The sequence below is a fragment of the Myxocyprinus asiaticus genome, chromosome 15 (assembly GCF_019703515.2).
Source record: "Myxocyprinus asiaticus isolate MX2 ecotype Aquarium Trade chromosome 15, UBuf_Myxa_2, whole genome shotgun sequence".
In the NCBI taxonomy this organism is placed as follows: domain Eukaryota; kingdom Metazoa; phylum Chordata; class Actinopteri; order Cypriniformes; family Catostomidae; genus Myxocyprinus; species Myxocyprinus asiaticus.
In genome coordinates this window covers 26,342,397-26,368,983 of record NC_059358.1, presented here as the reverse complement: position 1 = coordinate 26,368,983, position 26,587 = coordinate 26,342,397, and the positions used below count along the sequence as shown (strand labels likewise).

The 26,587-nt window shown below is 36.5% G+C and overlaps 2 protein-coding genes across 6 annotated transcripts; one reads left to right on the top strand and one right to left on the bottom strand.

Moving 5' to 3' along the window:
• The first annotated feature begins 1,503 nt into the window (after positions 1–1,503).
• On the top strand, positions 1,504–9,866 carry LOC127452908 (protein C1orf43 homolog). Of its 2 annotated transcripts, none has more exons than XM_051718787.1 (7): positions 1,504–1,709; positions 2,123–2,224; positions 4,638–4,746; positions 4,840–4,893; positions 7,040–7,206; positions 7,329–7,387; positions 7,730–9,866. In XM_051718787.1, exons 1-7 carry the CDS (start codon positions 1,650–1,652, stop codon positions 7,935–7,937), a joined length of 759 nt encoding a protein of 252 aa, XP_051574747.1. In that variant the 5' UTR covers positions 1,504–1,649; the 3' UTR covers positions 7,938–9,866. The 2 variants fall into 2 exon arrangements, with proteins under 2 accessions (XP_051574747.1, XP_051574748.1); XM_051718788.1 differs by having other exon boundaries at positions 7,040–7,222; positions 7,730–7,819.
• A 144-nt stretch (positions 9,867–10,010) lies between these two features.
• LOC127452905 (tuftelin-like) lies at positions 10,011–25,534 on the bottom strand. 4 transcript variants are annotated; one of them, XM_051718783.1, is made up of 12 exons: positions 25,215–25,534; positions 18,903–18,968; positions 17,059–17,160; positions 16,226–16,312; positions 16,052–16,126; positions 15,877–15,948; positions 13,813–13,923; positions 12,618–12,841; positions 11,802–11,907; positions 11,208–11,291; positions 11,022–11,116; positions 10,011–10,902 (listed from the first exon to the last, which is right to left on the bottom strand). In XM_051718783.1, exons 1-12 carry the CDS (start codon positions 25,269–25,271, stop codon positions 10,830–10,832), a joined length of 1,152 nt encoding a protein of 383 aa, XP_051574743.1. In that variant the 5' UTR covers positions 25,272–25,534; the 3' UTR covers positions 10,011–10,829. The 4 variants fall into 4 exon arrangements, with proteins under 4 accessions (XP_051574743.1, XP_051574744.1, XP_051574741.1 ...); XM_051718784.1 differs by having other exon boundaries at positions 16,052–16,117; positions 25,215–25,528; XM_051718781.1 differs by lacking the exon at positions 25,215–25,534 and having other exon boundaries at positions 18,903–19,553.
• Between the last annotated feature and the right edge of the window lie 1,053 nt (positions 25,535–26,587).

Here is a 26,587-nt window from a genome sequence, read left to right as displayed (position 1 = left end):
GTGAGGATAATAAGAAACAGATGGAAGTGATGAGGGCAGTTCCCTATGGGAAATGAAGTCTGGGGAAAAACTTAAAAATAAGAGTCCTTGAAGAAGATGAGGGAGACGACTGTGACACCTACATGGTCATCCACATGGTCGAAGTTGGTTGATTACATAATTAGTACAATTAATTATTTTTATAATAGATTATTTATAACTTAATTGCATGATTCCATTGGAAATACTGGAGATGTTTTGATAACCTTATTTTGATGAACCCTTTAGAATGTACAATTTTTTTTTTTTTTTTTACTTCAAGGTGCTATGGGAAATCAAAGTATTCTATTGTAATCAAACTACTTAATTTAATAAGCACTTTATTTCTATAGGCTAGCTATAAGTTTCTGACTGTATACATGAGTAATCCACATTACTAAGTTGGTTCTGTGCTGCTACTGAAAAGTTTGTTTTCCTCACAACAGGCTTAATGATTTAATAAGTAATCTTTTGAAATATCTGAAGGCAAACATGGAAAGTTTTCTGGATATTGTCCATAATTCATGGAAGTCCAGACTTTAAATGTCTTCTTTCATTTTACTGGTCAAAATTTACTACAATTCTTCCATAAGGCCATCCTCATTACCATGGTTAGTCATTCTAAAAAATAAACTAGTATTTTTTTATGAAAATATGAATAGTCTACACAGTTCAACACAGTTGTAGTTAAACACATTTAACTACACATTTTGCAGTGGGAAAAAGTCTAATAGTTTGTCCTTAATAGATTTCATATGAAACTATAACATTTCTGTTACAATACCAGTTACTGTAACTACAGTGAATACATGATGCGTCTTAGTAATTGTGATATTTGAAAAGCCTTGTAATCGATGTTGATGCGTGACACATTGTTGTGTCCTCTTTTCCTCATCAGTATAGGCATTCTGATAATAATGTTCAGGATGTATAGCCATTTGAGAGGTTTGAATTCCTCCATAGCGTTTTAAAGTATAATACTTTCTGTATAGAACTCAAATGGATCGCTCCTGCAGTGAAGATGACTCACTCAACAGATGCGCGCTATTCTATTCATCTCTGAAGCGAGTGATCACTGCGCTGGTCAGCGCGACACATGAAAGAAGACGCACGTTTAAGTTTAGTTAGATATTTAGTGACAATAAACGGCCGAAAGCAAAATGAATGCAACTAAATTTGCTTCGCCAGTTCGAAACTCCAATCGCCATCCAACAGAAAAAAAGTCATACGAGCATATTTGTAGCTATTTTTATTCACTTTATTATGAATTACATTGTATTGCCGTTTAGCGTGAGATTTACTTGGGTAGAGTGAAAAAGTGTGTCTCACGCCACGGTCATACACGTGGGATGGCATGAGGGTGAGTAAATGATGAGATCATTTTCATGTTTGGGTGAACTATCCCTTTAAGTCCGTTATTCATGCCAAACCACAAGGTGGCGACAAAGACAACCAGACGGAAGAATTTACTTTTAAAACATGCGATTAAGCGCTCAAGAGACATGTCAACAAAAACTGAGGAACACTTCCTGACAATGCTGCTGTCAACCTGAAGAATAACGATCTGAATTTTACTACTGGCCATTCTATCTCCATTTTATGAGCATTCAATGAAGGAATAATATCTCACAATGGCAGAGAACACACTTTCGGGTGTAAATGTCGTGCTCGTGATGGCCTACGGCAGCCTGGTAAGTATCAAACTGGCTAGTATTTGTCCAACATTTGAATGAAATAAAAACGTAAACTATATACTTTTAGTTTTAATAACAACAATAAGTCATAAGCAATGTTTATCAGTCTATACTTTTCACAATCTATAAAGCCAGATGTGGATTTTTGAATAGGAATAACAGGGACGAATTTCGCATGGACAGTAAGAGTACCTCAAAATCTTGTAAACTGTCTTTCTAGACTGCAGTTTTGGACATCATGATATCATATTGGGCCAAAGATGCTGTAAAGAACGCTAGGTTTAGAGCTGCTACTATCTACAAAGAATAACAGCTCATAATAAACCAAAGCAGTTATTGCTAGTGTCTACTCGTGTAAAAATATATTTCAGGCTCTAATTTGTTGATTCAAACCTCCTCACATGCTTTAGGTGTTTGTGCTGCTGTTCATCTTTGTGAAACGGCAGATTATGCGCTTTGCTATGAAGTCTCGCAGAGGACCGCACGTGCCACTGGGTCATAACGCCCCCAAGGTATAAACAGTTGTTTAAACATCATGGGATTAATCAATGCATTTGATTTTAGTCAGTTTCTCTGAAACCAGTGTTGGGGAGTGACTGTCTAAAAGTAACTAAATAATTTTTTTATTATTCCTTAAAGCAGTGGTGTAACCAGTAGCGGTTTTAACCACTACGCAAAACATGCAATTGCACGGGGCCCTGGACGTTGGGGGGCCCCGGTAGGAAAGCTCCACAAAAACCGCTTGAGGGGTGACATGATGTTCTGGGTACATGCAAACACGCTGTTGTCAGCGCTCTTAGAGCGGTTCACGATAGAGGTCCACTGGGTCTGGGTCAGTTTTTCAAGTAGGACTTTGGGTTCGGGTTTGTAATTTATAAAATATATATATATATATATATATATATATATATATATACAGGACTTCCAAACTTGTTTCGTCCATGAGTTAAGGGCACACCGAACGCATTTTTTGTGCGTCTACTCTGTTTTTCCATTGTTTTCCTATGTAAACACGCTGGACGAATGTCCATGTTTGCTGAATCGCGTCTCACTGTTTCTTCAGTGTCTCACGCAGGACCGGCACATTTTTAGACACAGTGTCAAGTTAAAAATAACTTCAGGTCTCAAAAATGTATGCCGAGGGGGCCTCCACACGCACTATGTCTCCGCGGTAACACGCTCAACAAGCCACGTGATAAGATGCGTGATGGATTTACGATATCAGATGCGGAGGCAACTGGGATTTGTCCTCTGCCACCTGGATTGAGGCGAGTCACTACGCACCACGAGGACATAGAGTGCATTGGGTATTGGGCAGAGAAATTGGGGAGAGAAGAAAAAACACATTCCGAGACACCTGCATTCTGTTTCAATTCGTAATAATTGTTGGGTTATAATAATAATAAATAACAACTGAATTCCAAAATGTTAGTGAGTTAAGTAGTAGGTTTTGCACAGCCTGTTCATAAAAAATTAAAAAATTAAAAATATGTAAAAATATATGTAGGTAAATATTGCTTTTTGATCACTGTATTGTCGAAAAAACTGGAAAACATACATGAATTATTTTGATCTAGAATTTTATTTCATTAAACATTTTGAATGTACTTGGCTACAACAGCTGATAGGATGGATTTAAAATTATGATATAAAATCAATTTTATGTAATTGTTTTAAGCAAAGTTTTTGAAATGGGGCCCCGGGTTGGTCGGTTACTTGGGGCCTCAGAAATCGTAAACCCGCCCCTGGGTGTAACGTGACAAAGCACAATACATGCCACAGTTTTAAAGGAGCAATATGTAACATTGACATCAAGCCTTTAAAATGGGTACTGCAGTCCAAATTCAAAATATTGGAGAGAGTTGAGGACACGCAACAGGAACGAGCAAACTGACGAGCCTTACACTGTAAGTTGATCAGCTACTGTATAAGTTTGCAATGTTTTTATTGTTTGCAAATTAAAAACCAGTTTGTGTAGATTTTTTATAACTCTGTCAATGTTAGCTAGATGTATTGTTGGCTTCCATGGCTGCAGCGTGCTGTGTTTGCCCTCAACTTCTTTAAATTCTGGCAACCCGGGGTGTCGAAATACTATTGGGAAATGAGAAGTGTGCGGGATCACACAGGCCAAAACACAAACAGACATTTCAAAGTAGAATATACTGGCTGTAGCATTGTTTTCGGAGAAGCCAGTATTACAACTTAGCATGTTTCCTAAATCTCTGATAACATATTATGATACTTTTATGCTTTATTACAGTAAATAATTTACATATTGCACCTTTAAGTCTGGTTTGACTTAGAAACATAATAATTATAGAGTTAGAAAAAGCCTAAACTTCCCAACCTACTTTAGTGCATAAAACTCAAAAATATGTTTCTGGGACAAAGTGACTCTTCAGGTGAATAGACACCGCAGGTGAATATGGTAAAAAAAAAAACATATGATTCTTCTGCTCCAAACACTATTATGATGTTTCCCTTACAATAATTTATGGTAACTACAGTTTGTGGTATAATAGAGTTACTGCTGTACAGTAATAGATAAATAATATGGGATCATTCAAAGAGGGAGAAGTTTTCTGTATAAATATATAATTATTAGCAGTGTATTAACTTTTTCCATTGTCTTATGTTATGTTTTATTTGTGTTTATAATTATCTACATAATTATTGTTGAGGTTTAAAATTTTTCAAACTTACTCTAGATGGCAGTAAATGCTCAAGTAGTTTGTGAAATATACAACATATAATACTATTGTGTGAGAATTTGATTTGTACTGAATTGACAATAGAACTGGCCACTCTCTACAAAATAATGTAACTTTGCCTTCCTTTTAGCTTGTTCTTATTTCTATACTTTTCTGATGCTGACCGTGTCATACTAGTTTGTAATGCACTGAAGCAAAGATGCGTCTTTCTCAGGATCTGAAAGAAGAGATTGACTCCTGTTTGTCAAAAGTGAATGATATTCGCTATGAGCCAAATCTGCTCTCTAAGGATGATGACCGGCTAAAGCATCAGGGCCAGAATGGTGAGAGAAAAACAAAGAAGCCCCCAGCATTCCTCTTTGTAACATTATTACAGATGTGAACACTTATTTCGGTGTTGTTTTGTATTTGTGCAGGCTGTTATAATTATCTCTTCAGAATGCAAGCATTAGATGCCATCAGAGACTCAGGTAAGCCCCTTCTGGCTGCGTAAAACACAAGATTTGGCAGGTCATACCCACTTGTTACCGGAAACATATAACCAGAGGTGTATAGTAACAAAGTACAAATACTTAGTTACTGTACTTAAGTACAGTTTTTTAATATTTGTACTTGAGTATAAATATTTCTTTGGACTTTTACTTTCACTTTATTACATTTTGAAGAGAAAATGTATACTTTTACTTCAATAAATTTCTCCAGACCCTTTCGTTACTTTTGCGACTGAACACCTAAAAAAAATTAATAATAAAAACAGCAGTATGTGCAAAAATGCATGCAGGTCGGCGATAGTGATGTGTGATTCGTTGAAAGAATCATTTGAGTTGAATCTTTTAAATGTGATTACTTTGAACTGAACAAAAATATTCAAAAAACGGTCTGAATGATTAGTTTTGAATCTGAATCAAAATCACAAGCGAAGTGCGCGCCAGATTATGTGTTCCGTTGTCTGTCTCCTCTGGGGAAGACAAGAAACTGCTCATGTGAGTTAATTTTATTTTTCAGACTAATTAAATGTATAAGTTTAGGCTTAAACATTATGAAAGCTGTGAAATAATGAAGTTATGTGCGATCAGTCTCCTGCCTTTCATCTAAAAGTCAATCACATGCATTTACATTTTACATTTAAACAAGATATGATGTGTATGAATAATTACCAGCACTCATGAAAATGTCTAACAATATTTATTTTGATATTTTATGAAGATGTGAGTGAAAGCAAAACTAGTTTTCTGGTGGTTGCTAAAGTGTTATATTTAATTTGTAGCACATTTATACCACAGTATATGGTAACTAGGGTTTTCTGGATGGTTGCTAGGGCATGCTATGCAGTTATCAAGGTGATCTCTGCTGTGTGTTTTGGCGCATTGCTACAGTATGTGGTTGCCAGGTTGTTACTATGCTGTTGCTAAGTTGTTTTAACTGTGTTTCAGCACATTGCTATGCAGTTGCCAGGGTGTTCTGGGTGGTTGATGGGTGGTTGCTTATTGGTCCCATAATCTCATAAATATGATCATTCTGATATGACTTGAATGTACCATTAAAGGGATGGTTCGTTTAAAAATGAAAGTTCTCTCATAATTTTCTCACCCTCATTCGATCCAAGATGTTAATTACTTTTTTTTTCTGCAGAACACAAACAAAAAATATTTTCAGAAGAATATTGCTGAAGAATATTGTATGTAGGTCAATTCAATGTAAGTGAATAGTGGCCAGACCTTTAAAGCTCCAAAAAGTGCATAAATGCAGCATAAGAGTAATCCATAAGACTCCAGTGGTTTCATCAATGTCTTCTGAACGGATCAAATTGGTTTTGGGTGAGAATAGACCAAAATATAACTCCTTTTTCGACTATAAATTTTGACATCAGCAGTCTTCTTGGTGATCAGGATTTCAAGTTCGATTACACTTCCTATAGCGCCATCTAGGGCTCTGCGCATGCGTCAAGCACTAGAAAGCGAAATCAAGCTTGAAATCATGATCGTGCTTAGAGATTGCTATGGCAAGATATACAGTGAAAATGAGTTACAGTTTGGTTTGTTTTCACCCAAAAGCAACTGAATCGCTTCAGAAGACATGGATTTAACCACTGTAGTAGTATGGATAACTTTATGCTTCCTTAATGTGCTTTTTGTAGCTTGAAATATCTGGCCACCAGTCACTTGCATTGAATTAACTTATAGAGCTGAAATAGTATATAAATAATCTTCTAAAATCTTTGTTTGCATTCTGCAGATGAAAGAAAGTCATACACATCTGGGATGGCATGGCACCACCAATCAAATAAGTTGCCATGGATTTAATGAACTTTACCTGTACTTTTGATACTTAAGTAAATTTAATATCAGTTACTTTAATACTTTTACTTAAGTCATTTTCTCATGAGCTACTTTACATTTTACTTGAGTCAGTTTCCATGAAGTTATCTTTACTTTTACTCAAGTATGACAAATGGATACATTATACAATACTGCATATAACAAACATTTTAAAAGAGTCCATGTTAATTCAAAGGGCTTGCAATGTTTCTCTTAAATTTATTTTATGATACTATGTTCTAGAAATTTCACAAAATTTAGTAACAATGTTACAAGGACTTTATTTATACACACATAGATATCCCATTTCACGAGATGTGTCGCAGTGCCAGTGCTCTGACTGGACGGCGCTACAGGAACTGGCTGCTGGATCTGCGCAACACTCACTCTCCATTCAAGACAAGTCACTGTGCACTCATAGATCGCTTGATAGAGGGCTACGACAGCGCTCGCCATGGAACTGGGGTCAGCCTGAAAGACTGTGTGTGATGTTAAGTGGTTGCATGCAGAAGGGGGTACTGTTGGACACACTGCAGTACCCGTGTGTTTGTGTATTGCAGAGGTTAAATACTTTTTCTTTCCTGTAGGTGTTTGGTGAGGCAGAGTTTGTAAAGTATAAGGAAGACCTGGCTGAACTGGCTGCTGTGTAAGTCCTCGTTTCCTCCCTTCGCTATTTTATCTCTCAATTTCTTATCACCAGGTCCATACAGAATCTGTGTGAAGGCCCCACAGTTCTCCACAAAATTGTTCACGTAGTTCTACACATCCCCTTGCATGTTTGTGTGTTTAATATTATGACTAATTTGATTTTGCTTTCAGCTCCCAACAAAAGTGTTCTACTCTCAGCTCTGTTGAACATATCTTAACATGTTTGAATCCACAGTTCACAGATTTTCCTCCAAATTTTGCACAGAAAAGTCTGGTGATTGAGTCTGAGCCTGCTCTGCTCATCACTCTTCTCAATCTGTCCTGCCCCTTTTCTCCACAGTGTGAAGACCTACTCCAGCAGCACCAGTCTAAATCAGCAGCACCAGTCGGCGGCTAAAGATCTGACCAGCTCCCCCGGCCCCTCGTCTGCCTCTACCATTCAAGTCACATACCTGCCCTCCAGCAGCCAGCGCAGCAAGAGGCCCAAACACTTCCTTGAGCTCAAAAACTTTAAAGACAATTACAACACTTTGGAGAGCACACTTTAGGTGACTAAACCATTTGAATTACTACTGTGTAAATATAAATCAGAGACTGTTAATCAGAAGGTCCTTCATGTAGAATTGAACACAGGTGGGAGATTGACAGAGACTGTGTTTTTAAAGGTTTACAGTAAACCAGGGTGTTATGAGAAAGCTCCAAAGCACAGAGTGGAGCTGAGGATGACTGAAATTATGAAAGAACATATGACACCAAGTATCATTGCTTTGAGGAGAGCAATGCATTTCGGAGTGTTTCGTCTGTAGAAATAATGTGTTCCTAGCAGAAATCCTAGTCATAAGAATACTATTTTTATTTTTTATAGTCCACCCAAAAATGAAAATTCTCATTATTTACTCACCCACATGATATTCCAGGTGTGTATGACTTTCTTTCTTCGTCAGAACACATTTGAAGAAAAATAGGTAGGTCCTTAAAATGCAAGTGAATGGAGATTTCTCTTTTGAAGCTCCAAAAATCACACACAGTCAGCATAAACGTCATCGATACGACACCAGCGGTTAAATTAATGTCCTCTAAAGTGATACGATCACTTTTGGTGCAAAAAAAGTAACATATTTAAGTACTTATTAACTATAATCCAACATGAGGGTAAGCTTCAAGAAAGGGTGAAGTTCAAGCGGTCTTTTGTGTGATGTATTCGTGATGCCATGATACCGAAGTAATCTCATGTTCTCCGCTCGGTTGAGACATCCAGGATAAGCAAACAAACGCACCATTGTGGCTAAAGAAACAGATAATAACAGATCTAAACCAAAACCAACCAAGCTACTGTACAGTGTTCCTCCTCACTTGTAAACTGTGACTCTTGTGCGTCAGTTCTCACATGTTTCATATGCCAATGTAATTATGTCACACTCGTGTACCGCTCCTGACTGGAAGCATGATTTAGAGTTAAAAAAGTACTTAAATATTTATCTTTTTCATGCCAAAAATGATCGTGTCGCTTTAGAAGGCAGTAATTTAACAGCTGGTGTCGTATGGATGAAGTTATGCTGACTGTCTGTGATTTTTGGAGCTTCAAACGAGAAATCTCCATTCACTTGCATTCTAAGGACCTACTGAGCTAAGATATTTTTCTATTTTTCTTCAAATATGTTCTGCTGAAAATGAAAAGTCATACACACATGGGATATCATGAGGGTGAGAATTTTCATGTTTGTTAAAAGCCATAGCCAGAGATTCCCAGCAGTCTTATATCAGAACAGCCTTTATATGAATTGGAAGAGGAAATTTCACATTCTCATAGTCCAACGAGCAACAACAAAGCAGTCTCTTACGTTTTCTGGTACAAACACTGGGATTCTAAACGGCTGTACAGCAGAATAAACTGAAAAGTTACTTTACATGCCAGTCAAGGCTCAGGGCCACTTCCCTGAGAAGAGTTGTGCAGGCCTGATGTAATCAGGTGAGAATATTTATTTGCCATTGATTGATTGATTGTCCAGGCTTCTTTAAGTGCAATTTTAATCTTTGATTAGTTAATGTAAATGTGCATATAGAATGAGGAATGTAATTTGAGTCATGATTTGATACGATTGTGATGGTACTGTTGGTTGATGAGCTATGAGAGGCTGTGTATACACTGACTTTCATTGTATTATAAAGTCCATCAGGTGAGTAATGAAGTGTCTTTATTTTCTGTACCTCAGACTGATCAAGTGCAAGGCCATATCTGTAGGAATTCCCTTGGTTGCATTTCATTAACATTAGTACTCACTGACTTGTTCTTCAGTTCCACACGCTAAATTGATGTGTAAATGGATCTTTTTTTTTTTTTGGCCAATAGACTATAGAGAAGTCATTCTTAGCTTAGACAAAAATAGAAAATAATTGTTTTATTTATGAGGCTCGCATGTATTTTCATGTTTAAAATAAAAAGAATAGCACCCCAGTGCATTTGACAGTGATCAAAGGGATTCCAACTCTTTGAATTCCATGGTGCTCAATATCATAAAATTAGATAAGAAATTGATATCATTGGCTTTATAATGTCATAAATCACATTGAAATGGCCATATTTCTTTATTTACTTAAGGAAAGTAAGATAACATCACATCTCAGGAAACTATTTTATTTTTTAAATACAAGACATAATATGCATTAATGCATCCATTAATGCAAGCATTGAAAACCACTCTACAGTTTTTACTACAAAAATATTATTTATTTACAAAAAATAAAGGATGTCTGTTTTGGGCTAATTTGAACTATGAATACAAATATGGTTAAAGTTCACACAAAGAAAAAAAAAGTCCCTGCATCTGACCCCTGAACTTTTACTTGAATGTCATTAGACTGCTTATCACAGATTTGTTTGCAAAAGTGCCAACAGCACATTTTCTGCCTTATAGATACAAATGTACAAATATACAATCCTTCATCATACACCTGGGAATGACCATCCCCTTCTTCAGTGAGGGTGTTTAGCAACACAACCTGTCTGTCCATTTATGTTCAGTGAGGGACGTCATCTTCAGAGGACCAGCCTCAAATAAATAAATATAAGTACTCCTCTGAATAATGAGAATATGAGTTTATCATTTAGATTTTCAGTACATGTCTTCATATTTATTGATATTTTCAGCCCTTGATCTGCCAAACCAAAACTGCTACTTCAATTTTCCGGTAAATGTAATAATAATAATAATGTTAGGTAACAGAACTGTACTCTACATGCTCTTTACTGTTAACAGTACTCTTGGAAAAACAGTTCTTCAGACAATTAGACTGATGTTACTGCAATCAGAATGTCCTTTGGTGAAGGTCTGTGATGGTGTGTGGTCATTTATGTTGCTTTATGATGATGCAGTGGTGCACTGTGTACTGGAGGATGGTGCTGTTGTCATAGCAGTGCCGTAAAGTTGCTGTGGTAACATTCACGATTTAATCTCAATGACCTTGATGAAGGGCAGACTCTTGTTGGTATGGGTGGATGGCTTCAGAGGCTTGCTGTGGAGAAGACACAAAAATGCACTGTAAGAATGTGCAAAGCAGTAATTGGTCACATATTTTGTGTATTTGCATAAAATAATTCGCATATAGGTATCAAAGAAGTTTGCATGTCCTACCTGTAGACAATCTGCGCATTGCTATCTGTTGGCAAGTATGAATTCGACCTTTGACTCCCCAAGTAGTAATCCATCTGATCACGCATTTGTTTGTTCTGCAAGCATAATATATTCAGAAAGGTCAGTTATTAGAAAACTTTAGTGATATCAGAGATCAGATGTTAGGTTCTATGTCTGTGCACTGACCTCTGCCTCCAGCATGGCCACCTTCTCCTCCAGCTCCCTGATCGCCCGGTCTCTCTCCTGAATTACCATGCGCGAGTTTTGAAGCTAGACGAAACAAGGATGGAAAACTTGAGTGAGCCAATAGGCATAAGTCAAAAGGCATATGTCAAAAGTTGCAGTGCAAAAAACGTTTTCTTAATCAGCGTTTTTGTCATTTTTTAAGTAGAGCAAACAACTTTACTTGAGAAGCAAAATTACATAAGGAATTAGGGCTTGTGTCAGAGAAAATATCTTAAATTAAGTGCATTTTTCTTACCCCATTAGTAAATAGTTTCATTTAGCTTTAAGTTTAAATTAACAAACTTTAGTGAGGTTTATGCTTAAAGCATAAACAAATATGCCAATGGGGTATGAAAAAAAAAACTTAATTCATGATATATTGTCTGAAAGCAAGTCTTTTAATCTTAAACATTTTACTTTTCAATTAAATCCATCTTATTTTAAGGATGTTTAGATATTTTGGCAATAAAAATAACAAAAATACAGAATCAGAAAATCTTTTTTTTTTCTTTATAGTAGTAGAAGTATAGTCTGAGAGTGTGCTCGCATGTGTACCTGCTCAATCATTTGCCTGAGTTTTCTCTGTTGACTCTTGAGCATGTCATCCAAGTGGTGAATCTTCTCTCTCAGAATAGCATTTTCCTTCTCCTGCTCTTCCAAACTGTTACAATAAAACAAATATTTTAAAACAACACCCAAATCAAGCTTAAAGCTACAAAAGGCTACAATGACCCCGTTCACAGCTGGTATTAAGATTCGTTTTTGGTGATCTGATCACAAGTGGTCAGCTCTAAATACAGCTCTAAACAGGGTTTAAAACTTTTATGATTGGATCAGACAAAAACACAAATGGTGATAGTTAAAAACACATGTAACTACATCACATATGAAGTATAAATGCCAATCCATCCTAAAAGCATCCTGGACAGGAGAGAAGCTCCACCCCTCACCTGTCAATCAGCCACTGCACTAAAACAAGAGTTTAAACTTTGACGTTGCATAAAAGGAAATAACGGTCCAATCGGAAAAGTTAAAAAAGCCAATATGCACAAGCACGAGAACTTCACGGATCTACTTTAGTATGTTTGATATCAACAAACAGTGACTCAGATGAGAAGTACAAACATCTGAAGCTCAGGTTAATACAGGTACTCCACTAAAACCTTTGTGCTTAGAATTTCAACAGCATCTGGGAGAAACAGTGCACTGGCTTTGTTTGCACTTTCCTTGTCTTTTCTGACTTTTTCCCGGTTTATTATTATGCAGTAACACAATGTCATAGTGACTGATGTATGTCGTCATGAAATCAGAGACCCTCCTCTCGAAACACAGATCACCCGAAAAAACAGTGAGATATCTTTGGCCCCCCACCTCTGCCTCCATGCTTGCCCCTCCTTGTTCTTTTCCCGCATCTGCAGGAGTTCCGCTTGTTTGGTCATGAGCTGGTCTCTGAGGGAGGAGCTCTCTTGCTCCATTCCGCTCATGAGACGTTGAAGGTCTTGGATCTGCTGATCCTGCTGCTCTTTGCTCTGCTGAACCCTCTTCAGATAGTCATTCTGCTCAGATAACTGCTGCTTGTACTGGTTAGCCTCTGCCTTGAAAAGATAAAATACAGGAAAAAAAATTCAAAAGGCAGTACAAAACACACATTTATGTTTACATTTATGGCAGATGTTCTTTGCACCCCATTGTAAACACTTACATATGCTATTTGCATTGTGTACTATCATATACTATTATAGTAGCGCATAATAACATACCATAATAATTTCATAGAGTTTAATACCATACTATTATAATCTATAGAATTATATAATACACAAACACATACTTTTCATTTTGTCTAGTAACTATTATAATAGATAATGAAGTAGTACCTATCGTATAATAACATAATAATAATAATAATAATAATAATAGTATTTGCTATGTTTTTTGGTTTTTGCCTTTTTACTAATAGAGACAATTCATTTTATAGTATAATAAAAATACAGCATTAGTTTACATTGTTTATTTTTGGGCTTTTTGTCTTGTTATTAATAAAGACATTTATTTACTTGACAGGTGGTTCCTTACAAGTTTTTGCATTGCATTTATAATGTTGTAACAGCCATACATATTTAAAGACTTCCATGATTAATAAAGTTACTGAAAATTAAGAATAATTTTAAAAATGTTTGCATTTTGTAGCATCATTTTGACATGAGCAGTTTGCTTAACGCTGATGCCCTTTTTTGACGTATAAGATGCCAGCAGGGGCCAATTAGGAAACAGCACCTAATCATGAAAGAATGTGCGATCTCACCCCTACACACAGTTCTTTCCTAACCTGGATCTAACCCAGCTGGCCAGACGGAAAGACTGCCACTGTATTACAATAACTCACCACCTTCAATATTGAAATAAAACTCCTTTCTATAACATTACTCTCCTGTGAAGTCATTTTAGGATCTTTGACTGGAATGTCGATTCATACAGGGAGAGACGGAGACCCACACAAGGGGAGGGGTGAGGTGGGTTGGTAAGTTATGAACAAAAAGGAAAAAGTGGGTGGTATGTGACCTACCAGCAGTTTTTCTCTCTCTTCCTGGTTCCTCTTCTCCGCCTCCTGCAGCTGAGCGTACAGACGCTTACTGGCCTCCCTCATCTTGTCTCTCTCCTGCTCATCCACACTCTCCTGAGAAAAACAGAGATATTATAGTGAAAAACTTTAACAGCCAATAATGGTAGATATGAACACTTTTGAAATCAATTTGGAATTTCCATCTGTTGTTTGGTCACAGTCAAGTTTGTGACTGTTGAGTTTGTTTGTACAGTGGGGTCAAAAGTCTGAGACCACACTAAAATTCAGATTTTGAGATTCTTTATATTTCAAAGAAAGGATATGTATGATGTAAAATGATGAAAAAATATTTAAGATTCTGGGCTATTTCTAGGTCACCTATCAAATAAGCAAGTTTGTAAGATTGACACTGTTAACTCCATGGTACAAAAATTTTTGAAGCAGATAAGATGCTCTTTGGAACAGGCTGTCATTAAAGTAAAAAAATAAAATGTATAATAATAAAAAAAGAGAGAAAAAAAGGGCAAAATATAAAGATTTACACTTGTGTCTTGTGTGTCAGACTTTTGGACCCAGTTGTACATGTGTTGATGGTGTACTTGTTACATGTGTCTTGCATTAGTTACGCAACATTTTGGTTTATGCAATAAAAAATTAAGAGCACATGGTACTCAGTTATAAGTCAAACAAGCTATCCCACAGTCACATAAACAAAATATGTCCTCATTACTTATTTCCATTGAAACACACCCACATCTCCCCCAGCGGCAGTTATTTATAGAACTGTGTAAGCCAGAGAGGACAAAGTGAGAGGGAAGGAGGGCGGGACCTCCTCTGTGCGTGCGTCAATGGGGTGTGTGTGCTAACAGTATAATACTGAAGTCATAGCAAAGTTTTTCCACCCATATTCCTGCTCTAACAACCCAGACAAATATATCCAGTTGGGAGTCTAATCCACACTATTCATGTTGTTCTATGATAATCGTTCAAGGAATGTGCTGTCCCCTGCATGTAGTTTCATCGAACAACAAAAAAAAGAATTTGAAAAATGTGATAAATGTTAAAACCAGTTTAGCAAATACTATCGATTATAATGAACCAAGAATAATTATTGCAGGCGGGTGGACGTGTTTCCCAAGTTTAATTGAAGCTGTGCATTTTTGTGTTGTTTCCAGGGTAATTGTTTCCTAATAAGTTCCTGGATAACAAGAACATTGGTGTTAACTGATTCGGGTTTGCTGATGTGCTAAGTACTAACAGAATGTGGAGATTTGTTTATGTGGGTGTCAAAGAGCAATTAACAAAATGATACAAAAACTCCAGTTATGACCTAAAGGACACAGATTTCCTTACAAAACATGACTACACTGAAACATTCTGGCTATTTAATTTAGACAAGAGATATTAGATCTGTTCCAAAACCTAGTGAGCTGCGTTCTAAGAAAGCATTTGGAGACAGAGGGGTGTCCCAAAAGATGGCAACCTAGTTATATTGACTCCTAAAATACCTTGCCAAATTCTAAGGCAGCATTACATGTTTTCTTTATGGTTAACCATTACTAGAATGCACTGTGACAAGCTCAGTGAAAAAATCCATCCAAAATGACAGACAAGACCAAAGAAATTTTGACTATAAACACATATATTTTATTTCATACTGAAAACAATAGAGAAACAATAGTTAGGTGTAATTAAAAATGGATTATTTGACCCAATATTTGTATGTGCTATGGATTTTCACCTTATTATTGTATATTATATATGTATAGTTAGCTTAGCAACATGATAATATCAAGCTCTATTAAAGTCAATAACGAGTCAAGTCCTTTGTGCAGAGTGCTATATGTTTCACATGCATAAATGCTGCCTATGTAGAGCGTTTCAAATTGGTCACTTATGACATTCCATGTCGTTGAGGATTCTGCCTAAAGTCAGCTGTCTATGTAGGCAGTAGATAGTGAGGTAGTTCACTAGGTTTTAAAAGAGAGCTACTGTGTGTGTGTGCATGCGTGTGTGTGTGTGTGTGCATGCGTGTGTGTGAAGCAACAGGGCACATAAATCTCTTACCTGTTTCTCTAAACCGTTGAGTACTGAATGAGTGCCATTTACTTTTCTGGGACCAGTACCAGCTAACACCATCTGAAAGTGAGAAAAAGAGAGAGGGATTCAACATTTTAATAGTTAAGATAACTTAACAGAACGTACAAACCCATCTGCAGATTAATGAGTTTGATTGACTTACCTTGTGTTCTGTTCTGTGACTTTTAGCTGCCATCTGCTCCCTGAGGTTCTTCAGACAATATCTTACCTGCACACAGTAGCACAGGTTTTAATGCACATATTCTGAAAACACATCAAAACAGAAAAAGAGAAACCGGAAAATAAATAAGAGATGACAGGAATCTTTTGCTCTGACCTCCTGTATTTGTGAAACTTCATCTGAGAGCATCTTTAGACTTTGTTGGTGTCTGGCTTGTGCCTGTTTACGCTCGTCCAGATATACCTAAAAAAAATAAACACACATAGAAAAAAAAAGAGAGAGAAATAGATTACAAAATTATAGATTATATAATTAGCAACACCATAAGAAGTAAGCACATTGGCACTGGAATGACTGATTTGAACATGAGTCTGAATATACAGAGTACCTACAACACCTTTTGACCAATGAATTTCTATGACTTTTCCATTTGTGATCAAATGATTTGTAAAAATCCTAATCCAGTTATCTAGATTGCACTAAAAAAAGCCCTTATACAAGGGGTCCAATGGCCACTTAAACCTGAAAATATAAGGTCATTTTAAAAAATCATAACTTCCAGATTCTGAAAAGTCATTGGAATGTATAAAATCATATAAAGCCATGGAAAGATCATGTGAATTTCTTTAGTGTATTTAAATTATACATACATACTGTATGCCCAATGGTAACAGTATTCAATGCTACTGTTACCATTGGGCATACAGTATGTAATGTATGTACCATTTAAATTCACTAAAGAAATTCACATGATCTTTCCATGGCTTTATATGATTTTATACATTCCAATGACTTTTCAGAATCTGGAAATTATTTTCAGGTTTAAATGACCATTGGACCCCTTGTATAAGGGCTGCGCTACTAACTGTACTACTATCTGAGAATTGTAATAGGGAGTTCTTATAATCAGAATTGATAATTTTACATTACAGCTCATATTTCCTGACATAAATGTTCAATCATTATCGATGTCAGTAAAACTGACCCACCTTAATGACCTCAATGGGCTCCTCAGACGGCTTGGTCACCTCTGTCTTCAGTGGCTGCCTTTCACTGGTTGGTTGCACCAAATCAAAAGCTCTGCCGATTGGCTGGAATGATATGGTGTTAATGAGTTACATATCTGACATGCCACAAACATCTCTACAATGTTTCATGTTGTACTTTTAGAGATGCCTGCTGTTTAAAGTTGTCTAGTTCCTTTGATTATTGTGTAAGAATGCCCATGTCAAAATCTCACTGAAAGTCAATTTCCCCACTGAGATAAATAAAGAGATACAACTACTACTAATAATATGACTAATAACTCTAGGGAACAAATCAAAGAAATCTTTGAATGTCCCAGAGAGACTAGACTGTAATTATGACTAATATCACTGCACTGTTAATACATAGAGTGTGGATTCTTTTCATGGAGCCATAGGCACTTTTATCAGCTGCTTTTCTATGTATTGCATAAATATCTCACATAAGTATACATGTTTAAACAGGCTTAGAGGCTTGGCCATGTCTTCATTTTCTTGTATTTCCATAGTCATTTGGGCCGTCATTCAGTTTAGCAGATTCCATGTCACAATCTAACAACATTCTTCTCTGCTGAGTCATACAAATGACATTATGTACTTGTTAAGTACTTCTTTAATAGAACTGCTTGTATGAACACATTACTATTGTTTTTGCTACTGTAGCAACATCGTAATTATATAAATGTTTAATGAGAAAACTAATGTAAAGTCTTAATGTTTGTATTAGTTAATTTCATATGAAGGGAAATTCTGAACAAACTGAAGGCTATCTCCTTGAAAGGACACTTTTAAAGCACTTAAAGGATAATTTATTGCTCTGACTTTCTCAGAATCAACTTTTACATTTACATGTCTTTGCAGAAAACAAGGGCTAATTAATAAATACTAAGTATAAATATCTCTGACACACAAAGGTTTGCAGGAAACCCCCAAAGAGCAGGAACAGATGTAGACGTGGGGAAATGGGAGATGGAAAGTTATGCAATTTCTGGAGCCTGAAACAATGAGCCTCTGGCTCTGCAAGAACGTTTTGTGTAGAAGACCCTTTCCACTGGAACAAAGCCACATGTCTGTTCCTTATGTTTACAGAGCTTTGGCAGAGAGTCATAGAAAGAGAGAGAGAGAGAGTGTGTGTGTGTGTGTGTGTGTGTGTGTGTGTGTGTGTGTGTGTGTGTGTGTGTGTGTGAGTGTGAGAGAAAGAGAGAGAGAGAGAGAGAGAGAGAGAGAGAGAAAATGGACCAAGAAAGGGGGCAATTCCATAAGTTTCTGAATGGAACTGATTTCACAGAACCCATATTGGCTCTCAAGCCATAACAAATTGTTAAAAATAACTAAACATACAGCAAGTTTTCTGGTTCAATAATACATTACTAATGACATATCTTACAATTACAACAAAACATTATGGTGTCATTTTAAACACCTGTGGCCATATTATAAAAAAACTCCTAACTCTAAAATCCTGTCTTATCAGTTTAGTAACCTTGGCGATTTCAATTAGGACTCACTGTACTTCTCAGGTCTTCACTTAAGGCTCAAGATAGGAAGTTTCTGTGATACACCATAAATATAAAATTTGGTTTTCAAACTGGCAGGATCATTCATTTAGAGCTTTTTCAGAGTCAGGGACACTGAATTGCTGAAGTCAAGTTTCAAAATGATGTTTACAAAATAAATTTTACATAAATTTAATGTAAAAAAAAATGTGTTACCCTGCATCTGGAGCTAATCTAGCTTGTAGGTCTTTCTAATCTACTGGATGCATGTGTGTTCATATGTGAGTGATAGAGAGAAAAAGAGACATTTACCTTTGCTGTGCTGGGCTGCTGTTGGTTCTGGTCGTGTAGAGTGAGTCTGAGTCTTCTGTACCCGTTCTGAAGAATGAGGAATAAAAAATATGTGTGAGAAGGATGCAACAAAGAGTCCGTTATAGAAAGTGAAAGGGTGGGAGCTGTGTGGATGAGGGAACATGTGGGGAGGAGAAACTGAGTAATGCCCTCTGAAAAACAACAAGAGAGAGAGAGAGAGAGACTGACTGGAGGCCAATGGACCATAAGAGTTTGGCATGAAGGTCGTGATTACTCAATGTGAAACAAAGAAAAGAAAAGTAATTTACAGTCTAGTCTCTAGGATGTATGAAGATTGATTTGATTTTCTCGCATAGCTTCTGGAATATTCCTGAGCCTCACAGGCTTGCCAAAACTTTAAATTTGAATGTAAATTTAAATCGTGGAATAGAGGGAGGTGGCTGCCACAAATCTAAACGGAACAATGCACTCCAGTGGAGAATGGAATATTGCCATGACAACACTGCCACCCATTAACAGCATAAACTGTCTACTGGACAAAGGAAGAGACCAAGCAAGGGACCTAAAGCTTTGGCACATGCACACATAATTCTTACGCAACATTCAGATAACATCCACATGACCAAATTAAGAGATGTTGAAAGGAATTTGTCATATTAAAAAAGCTTAGAGTCTGATGGAAACAGAACAACTGTACAGTATGTGGTATCCAAGAGTGACTATAATTTGATCAAACATGTAAAACAATAATAAGAAGAATGAACCATTCAAGCCAGCCACAGAAGGCTTGATAAATGTGAGTGTTTGGATTTAAAGGGATAGTTCACCCCAAAAATGACAATTCTCTCATCATTTACTCACCCTCATGCCATCTAAGATGTGTATTGTATTCTCTTCTGCAGAACACAAAGATTTTTAGAAGAATATCTCAGCTCTGTAGGTCTGTACTATGCAAGTGAATGGTGGCCAGATATTTGAAGCTCTGAAAAGCAGATCAAGTCAGCATAAACATAATCAATCAAACTCCTGTGGTTTAATCCATGTCTTCTGAAGTGATCCAGCTGGTTTTGGTTGAGAACAGACCAAAATGTAACTTCTTTTTCACTATAAATCTTGATAACCGTCTCCTTGGCGATCATGATTTTATACTCAATTACACTTCCTTTAGCGCCATCTAAGCTCTGTGAATGCATCAAGCATTAACAAGTGTAATCGAGCTTGAAATCATGGCCGTGCCTAGAAACTGCAAAGGAGATCCATTTTGGTCTGTTCTCACCCAAAACCAACTGGATCGCTTCTATAGTCATTGATTAAACCACTGGAGTCTTACGGATTACATTTATGCTGACCTTATCTCCTTTTTGGAGCTTTAAAGGCCTGGCCACCATTAACTTGCATTGTATGGACCTACAGAGCTGAAATATTCTTCTAAAAATCTTCATTTGTGTTCTGCAGAAGAAAGAAAGTCATACACAACTGGGATTGCGTGAGGGTGAGTAAATGATGAGTGAATTTTCATTTTTCAGTGAATTATCCTTTTAAGCATGATTCCAGAACAGTCTGCTGAAACTAAAAGTAGCCAGTATGAGTCATGGTGTAGTGAGGGATGGGAGGTCCTAAAACACTGTGTGTGCCAGATTGCTAGCTTTCAAATGTTTAAATAATTGATATATTGTTCAAAATGAAAACAAATGTACAGCATCGTTTGTTTGCAGATCACAATAGGTTTGGTATTTTATTTTAAATGCAATAAAACTGAGACACAGTGTGTCCAAAACTGTCCGAATTCTTTTTAGGGCCACTGTATATGTGTACATATGCGCATATGTGCACAAAAGGCAAAAAAAAAAAAAAGGAGAAAAAAAAAGGAGAAAAAAAGAGGGCGTTACACATTCAAATGAGACGCATTCCAGTCATTCTCTACACTCACCCTCCTTTGACCTGAAGAACAAAAAACACACAGCAGCTATAACATGCAAAATAAGGGATTTGTTTTAAATAGTCATCCGCTAGACTGTATGGAGATGTGTGTATATGTGGCATGTTCTTTCTGTAACCCACATGCCAGATGTTACATAATGCAGGTGCATAAGCAAACACAAGCACAAATGCACATACTGTATGTACACACAGACTGCTTCTGTATCACAGTGTGACATTCCATGGTTTATCACAGTGGGACAACACACTCTATATAGGACCATAGATATTTATGCCCTCAGACAGGTTATTAACTATCTAACCTTCATCAAATTACCATGATGCTCTCTATAATCTTTGTTTGGTCCAGATGACAAAAGCATTCCATGTAAAGCACAGCTGTATTATACAGTATGTCATCAAAAGGGATTACAGCATTAGTTCACTGATGCAAGTTTGCAAATGCAAGCTGATTGAGTGATAAAGGCCTATTATTATTGTGCCCATTACTAAATCTCTAAGAGACAAAACACAGCCACACCTCGACCCAACCAGTCATAACAACACATTTATCGTAATCATATCAACAAGACAAAAGAACCACAACAACACTAGTGGGATGAAGGACAGACTAGACCGAACTGTCTGTATCAACAAAACCTCAAGGAATCTATACAACAGTACATAACACTACAATTTGGAAACTGGAGTCGCAGCAGTTAGCTAAACATTTATTTAGCATTGTACAGAATTTGAAATGTCCTTCTATATTTACCTGAGTGAATCTACAGGTCTTCTTGGTTCTCTGTTCTGTGAGCATTACATTGACTTGCACTCTTTCAGTCACAGCCTGTGACTGTGTGACTATGAGTCGGGTGTTTCCATAGAAGGCAAAGTAGCATTGAGAATCGAGAACAGCCAAGTTTAACACCACACCTCAACCCGAGAGAGCAACAAAGGCAGAGTACATACGCACAAAAACACACCTGCAAGTTGACACGCACCCAGCAAAAAAACAAAAAAAAAACAATTAACATGCCTGTAATGGGAGAGGATTAAAACATCTACCAGGAGACAAGTTTGTGAGGATTTTGAAGGCTATTCTGTACAGAAGAGTGTCATATATCATTTAAATGCACACACATTTACACAATTATGTATTTCCTTGCTAAGACTGGCTAAAACGAATCAGAATCCTAATATGACCATCACTTCATTTAAACTGCAAAAATAAATAAATAAAGAATCATTTTTGAAGTCAGTGCAAATGTTCTACATTTACATTCCTGAAACTACGAGAGCAAGTACTGATTAAATAATTAGAGTTGAATCATTGTTCACATATTACACAAGAGCTCTGAGAGATTAGCATATTGCATGTACTAAAGGAACAGAAGGCAGTGGCATAGTGGTGATGAGTAAACATTCAAGAATAATACAGCAGAGGGAGAAATGGAATGAGATTGAGTGCAAAACTATGCCATTTGTTTTTCCACTGTAAATAAAATAAGGTCAGAGTGAAACCTGAGAAAGGTGTAAGGCGCACAGAAAAAAAGAGGTGAGGAGAAAGAGAAAGGGGGAAGGAAAGAGAGAGAGAAATAGAGAGAGGGGTGCTTCAAAAAAAACAAAAAAACAATTAGGACACAGAAAAAGGGGTGGTGAAAAAGAGATGCAAAAGGGCAAAAATCTTGAAAATATTTGAGATCCACGAGTGGAATATGTCATTGGATACAGGCCTCTGGGTCTCTCACAAAGAGTCAGACAAAAGACCTAATCACACAGGTCTTTCCTTGGTCAGATCACGTAAGAAAACTGATAGCTCCTGGAAACCTGAGACTGTATATAGACAATGATGGCCTTACACAGACACTAAATCTGAATAATTTGCAATATCAATAATGGGACCATTAACCTCAGTGTTAATTTAAGAAATATTTGGGATAAGTATGTGAAAATTCTAAACACCTTGAGTACAACTGTTTTAACCACAAAGATCGAATAAAAAAAGAAAAAAAGAGTTAAGTACGTAAGTACTTAATAATCAGCATTGCACATACTGTATAATCAGTGCTTCCAGCATTGTCTTCAAACATAAGACAACTACATTTCACCAAAGTTTTCTGTAGAACTCTGTCACCTCAGGGCAACACAAACAAGTCAGCTTTTCACATAGTGCACATACAATACTGTATGTGTTGCTACTGTTCAGTGCATTTATGATATCACAGGCCTGAAAATTGTCCTGCTACTCATAACAAACTGCCTCATAATGTGGATTTGTTCATGATGAGGAAGCAAAATATGCTACCAAAAATGTTAAAACGAAGCCACATGCAAAGTGAATAAATGTTCATTTTTATTGAACATTTTTTAAAATATAAAAAAATATTTGCTGTTTGACTCCTCGCCCTTTGACAAATTTGAAAGAGGTATTGATCAAGGGAGTGGTAATTGAAGGAAATGGATGAGAAAGTGGACGAGAGAGAGAGAGAGAGAGAGAGAGAGAGAGAGAGAGAGAGAGAGAGAGAGTAAATAGCACAGACACGGTTAGTTGAACAAAGGTATTTAAAAAAAAAAAAAAATGTTTGCAAAAAAAAAAAATAATAACCTGAGGTCATCCAGCTTGCCAGGAGCTACAAAAGAACTATTGTACGCTTTGACTAAAAGGGGAGACTTGTTATACTCATGTTTTGTTTGCTTTTTGTCCAAAATTCTTTGCAAAGAACAAAAATGAAAGTAAACATTTAACCAACATAGAATTATTAAATGACATATTATTATAATTATATTATTAAAGTCATTATTAAGTTCTTACAAACTAGAAGTGTGTCAATGAGAGTGTGTTCCTCTAAAGATTTTGATTCAGAATGTGCTACTTTATTTTAGCCATGGTCCTTGACTTTGTTTATGATACTGGTACAGAGTGTCCATTAAAGAGCTTCCTGTACTGACAGCATTTGTTAATCTTGTTTTCATATTTGCAAATGAATAACATATGCAAAAACAGTAGCTGCTGCAACACAAAACGGTGCAGTGTGTCAGATTGTTCAGCTTTCTGATAAACATACTGTAGTCAACAGTGTTTTGGGGGAAACTAAAACTACATAGACCTCATTAACTTATTAATTAGCACTAATAGAAGATTCAAAGTCTTAATACCATTACTTTACACATTAGACGTAGTAGGGTCTCCAAATTAAAATTAAAAAAGGATGGAAGCCTGCTACAGTCAAGCAAATACTTGATGAGCCTTATTTGACTTTGTAAAACCTCTGGCCCAATTCACATGCAAGATATGCAAAGCAAACAGCTTCATTATCTTCCTGTTATAGGACTGTCAGTTTATCACCATAAAAATATCTGTTTTAATAGCTCTAGTCCATGCATATTCTGCGGGACCATACAAGGCCATAAAACTAGTAAAAGCACAACGCTGCCCTGCAACACTCGGCAAAATGAGAACCTGGATGGAAAGATCAAGTTAATAATCATTTAACTATACACAGCACTGTTTTACAAGGCTACAAGAACTCTCTGTGTCTGTGCCAGTTATAGAGATTGGAGCAGATACAGATACAGCTGGTATTTGGGTTAAAACTACCCTGAATTCTGGCAGAAGTACCTCTCACAGGTTATTAGTGAAATATCAAGTAATTGGCATTTAACCTGATTAAGCATCTGTTGTGCACACAGTAAAAGACAAGTGAAGGCCAGGGAGGTTTCTGTTCATTGCACCTTTCCAGTATAAATACTGTTCATCAATGAAGATCTACATTTAGATTAAGATAATCTTACAACTAGCCTTAGATCTTACAACTGAGACTGGAATAACACCCTCTGCAGAGTCCTGTAAGACTTTTTAGATCACAGGGGCTTTTGGTTTTACAAACTAAAGGTAATTCTGGACCACTGGAGTGAATCAGTGAAGAATTTGGATAAATTATGGTAAAAGTTAATTTGTAAACATGTAAGTGAGATTGAGGTCCACAAGCAGGAACAGGTAGCACATTTATTATATTTATTAAATATATTACCAGGAAGAAATTAACACTGTGTTACAGTAGATCAAAGTTCTCTTTTTATGAGTATGATGACCTAGATGCCAACGATTGCTTGCATGCAAACCTTCTTCCAAAATGGACAACTAACTTTACAGTTAGGATGCCTTCTTTCTGCCATTCATTCGAAATAACAATGCACATAACAAACAAAAATACACATGAACAAAGGCTACTATTAGTTTTCCATATTCTCTATTTTATGTTGTAGAAAAGAAAATTTAGTAGAATATATATATATATATAGTTTAGCATTTTCTAGAAATAAACTACAAATAATGACAAAAAGTTATAAAATAATTACAAATTATTTTACTTCTAAAATTATACATACCACTCTGTCATCCACTCTGATTTCATCAAACGTGCACATACTCCCAATTCGACTCATTGTAACTAAATGGAGTGTAACTAAAACGACAAAGAGGACGTCAATAAATAAATATAAATACGTTTTTGTTGGTGTTAAAAATCCTTCTACGCTCTTTTCGTAGGCGCGAACACTCGTTGTTCTTCTGTGTAGTTCTACTGTGATTTCGTCTGATAGCGTGAATAATATATAGCCTCTGCACAGGTCTCCCCGGGCGTTAAACGGTTTTGTCAGACACTCCCTCCTCCTCTTCACAGGTTTCTCAGTAGTTATAACGCGTTAGACCGAAATCTTTGGCGTGATCTCACTGCCTTGGCAGCTCATTCTATGTCTTTCGGCTCTGCCTGCGGGGGAAGAGCGTCACATGGTCGTATGTGTCACCTGCGCTGCTGGATAGACATGGTAATCTCATTCCACTATCCTGAGGTTACAGAAAATTAAGCAATTGGATTACACAGAATCTTTCTACACTGTTCTTTGATAGAGAAAATAGTATGTAAAAGTATTTGAAACACGCCTGTTCTAGTAAATCGAGGACGAACAGAAGTGTTTTGAGTACAGACTTTACTCAAGGTCGTATTATCTTTTTCAGATACTTTCACATATAATGGCGTTGTCTTGACTAGCATAATGTGTAGCTGGTCTGTATGTACACGGAAGACCGGGGCTAGTTGTCATGTTTGAAAACCAGTTTACTGGATGAATAGCCATATTGTCGTGGCTACAAAAAAGCTATTGGACATTTACGCCGATACAGTTGGCCTTTCGTGACAACATGCCTCAATAGCGGGGCATATTGTCAAAGGATATGGTCACATTGAAACTTGCCACTAAAATAATGATGTAGGTTTCATGTGAACATTGGGGTTGAAAGAGGACTGTGTCCCCACCATCACAAGCACCAAAAACAAATCTACTCTCTTCTTATCTACACCTCCTGCATTAAACAGACTATTATTGGCTTTTCAACTAAATTTAAAAAGGAAAACAATGAAGAGCGAATGATTCCTGAAACAACAATAATGGAAAAGGTAACACAAAAATATCAAAATATTGTTTTGGGCAAAAATAATTGCAATTAATACATTGTTTTTTAAAAAAAATGTATAAAACATACCCTTTTGTCCTATGAACACATTTAAACCTTTTGGTAAAAATCTGCCTTCATGATATAATTAACCCTTGCCTTAACTTATGCCAATGTGGTCTGATTATGTTTGCTTGTTTAACAAAGAGCTATAACAAAAATATGATGATAGATAAAATGTACTTTGGAGGGTAGAATTCTCTATCTCTCTCTCTCACACACACACACACACACACACACGTTGGTACAG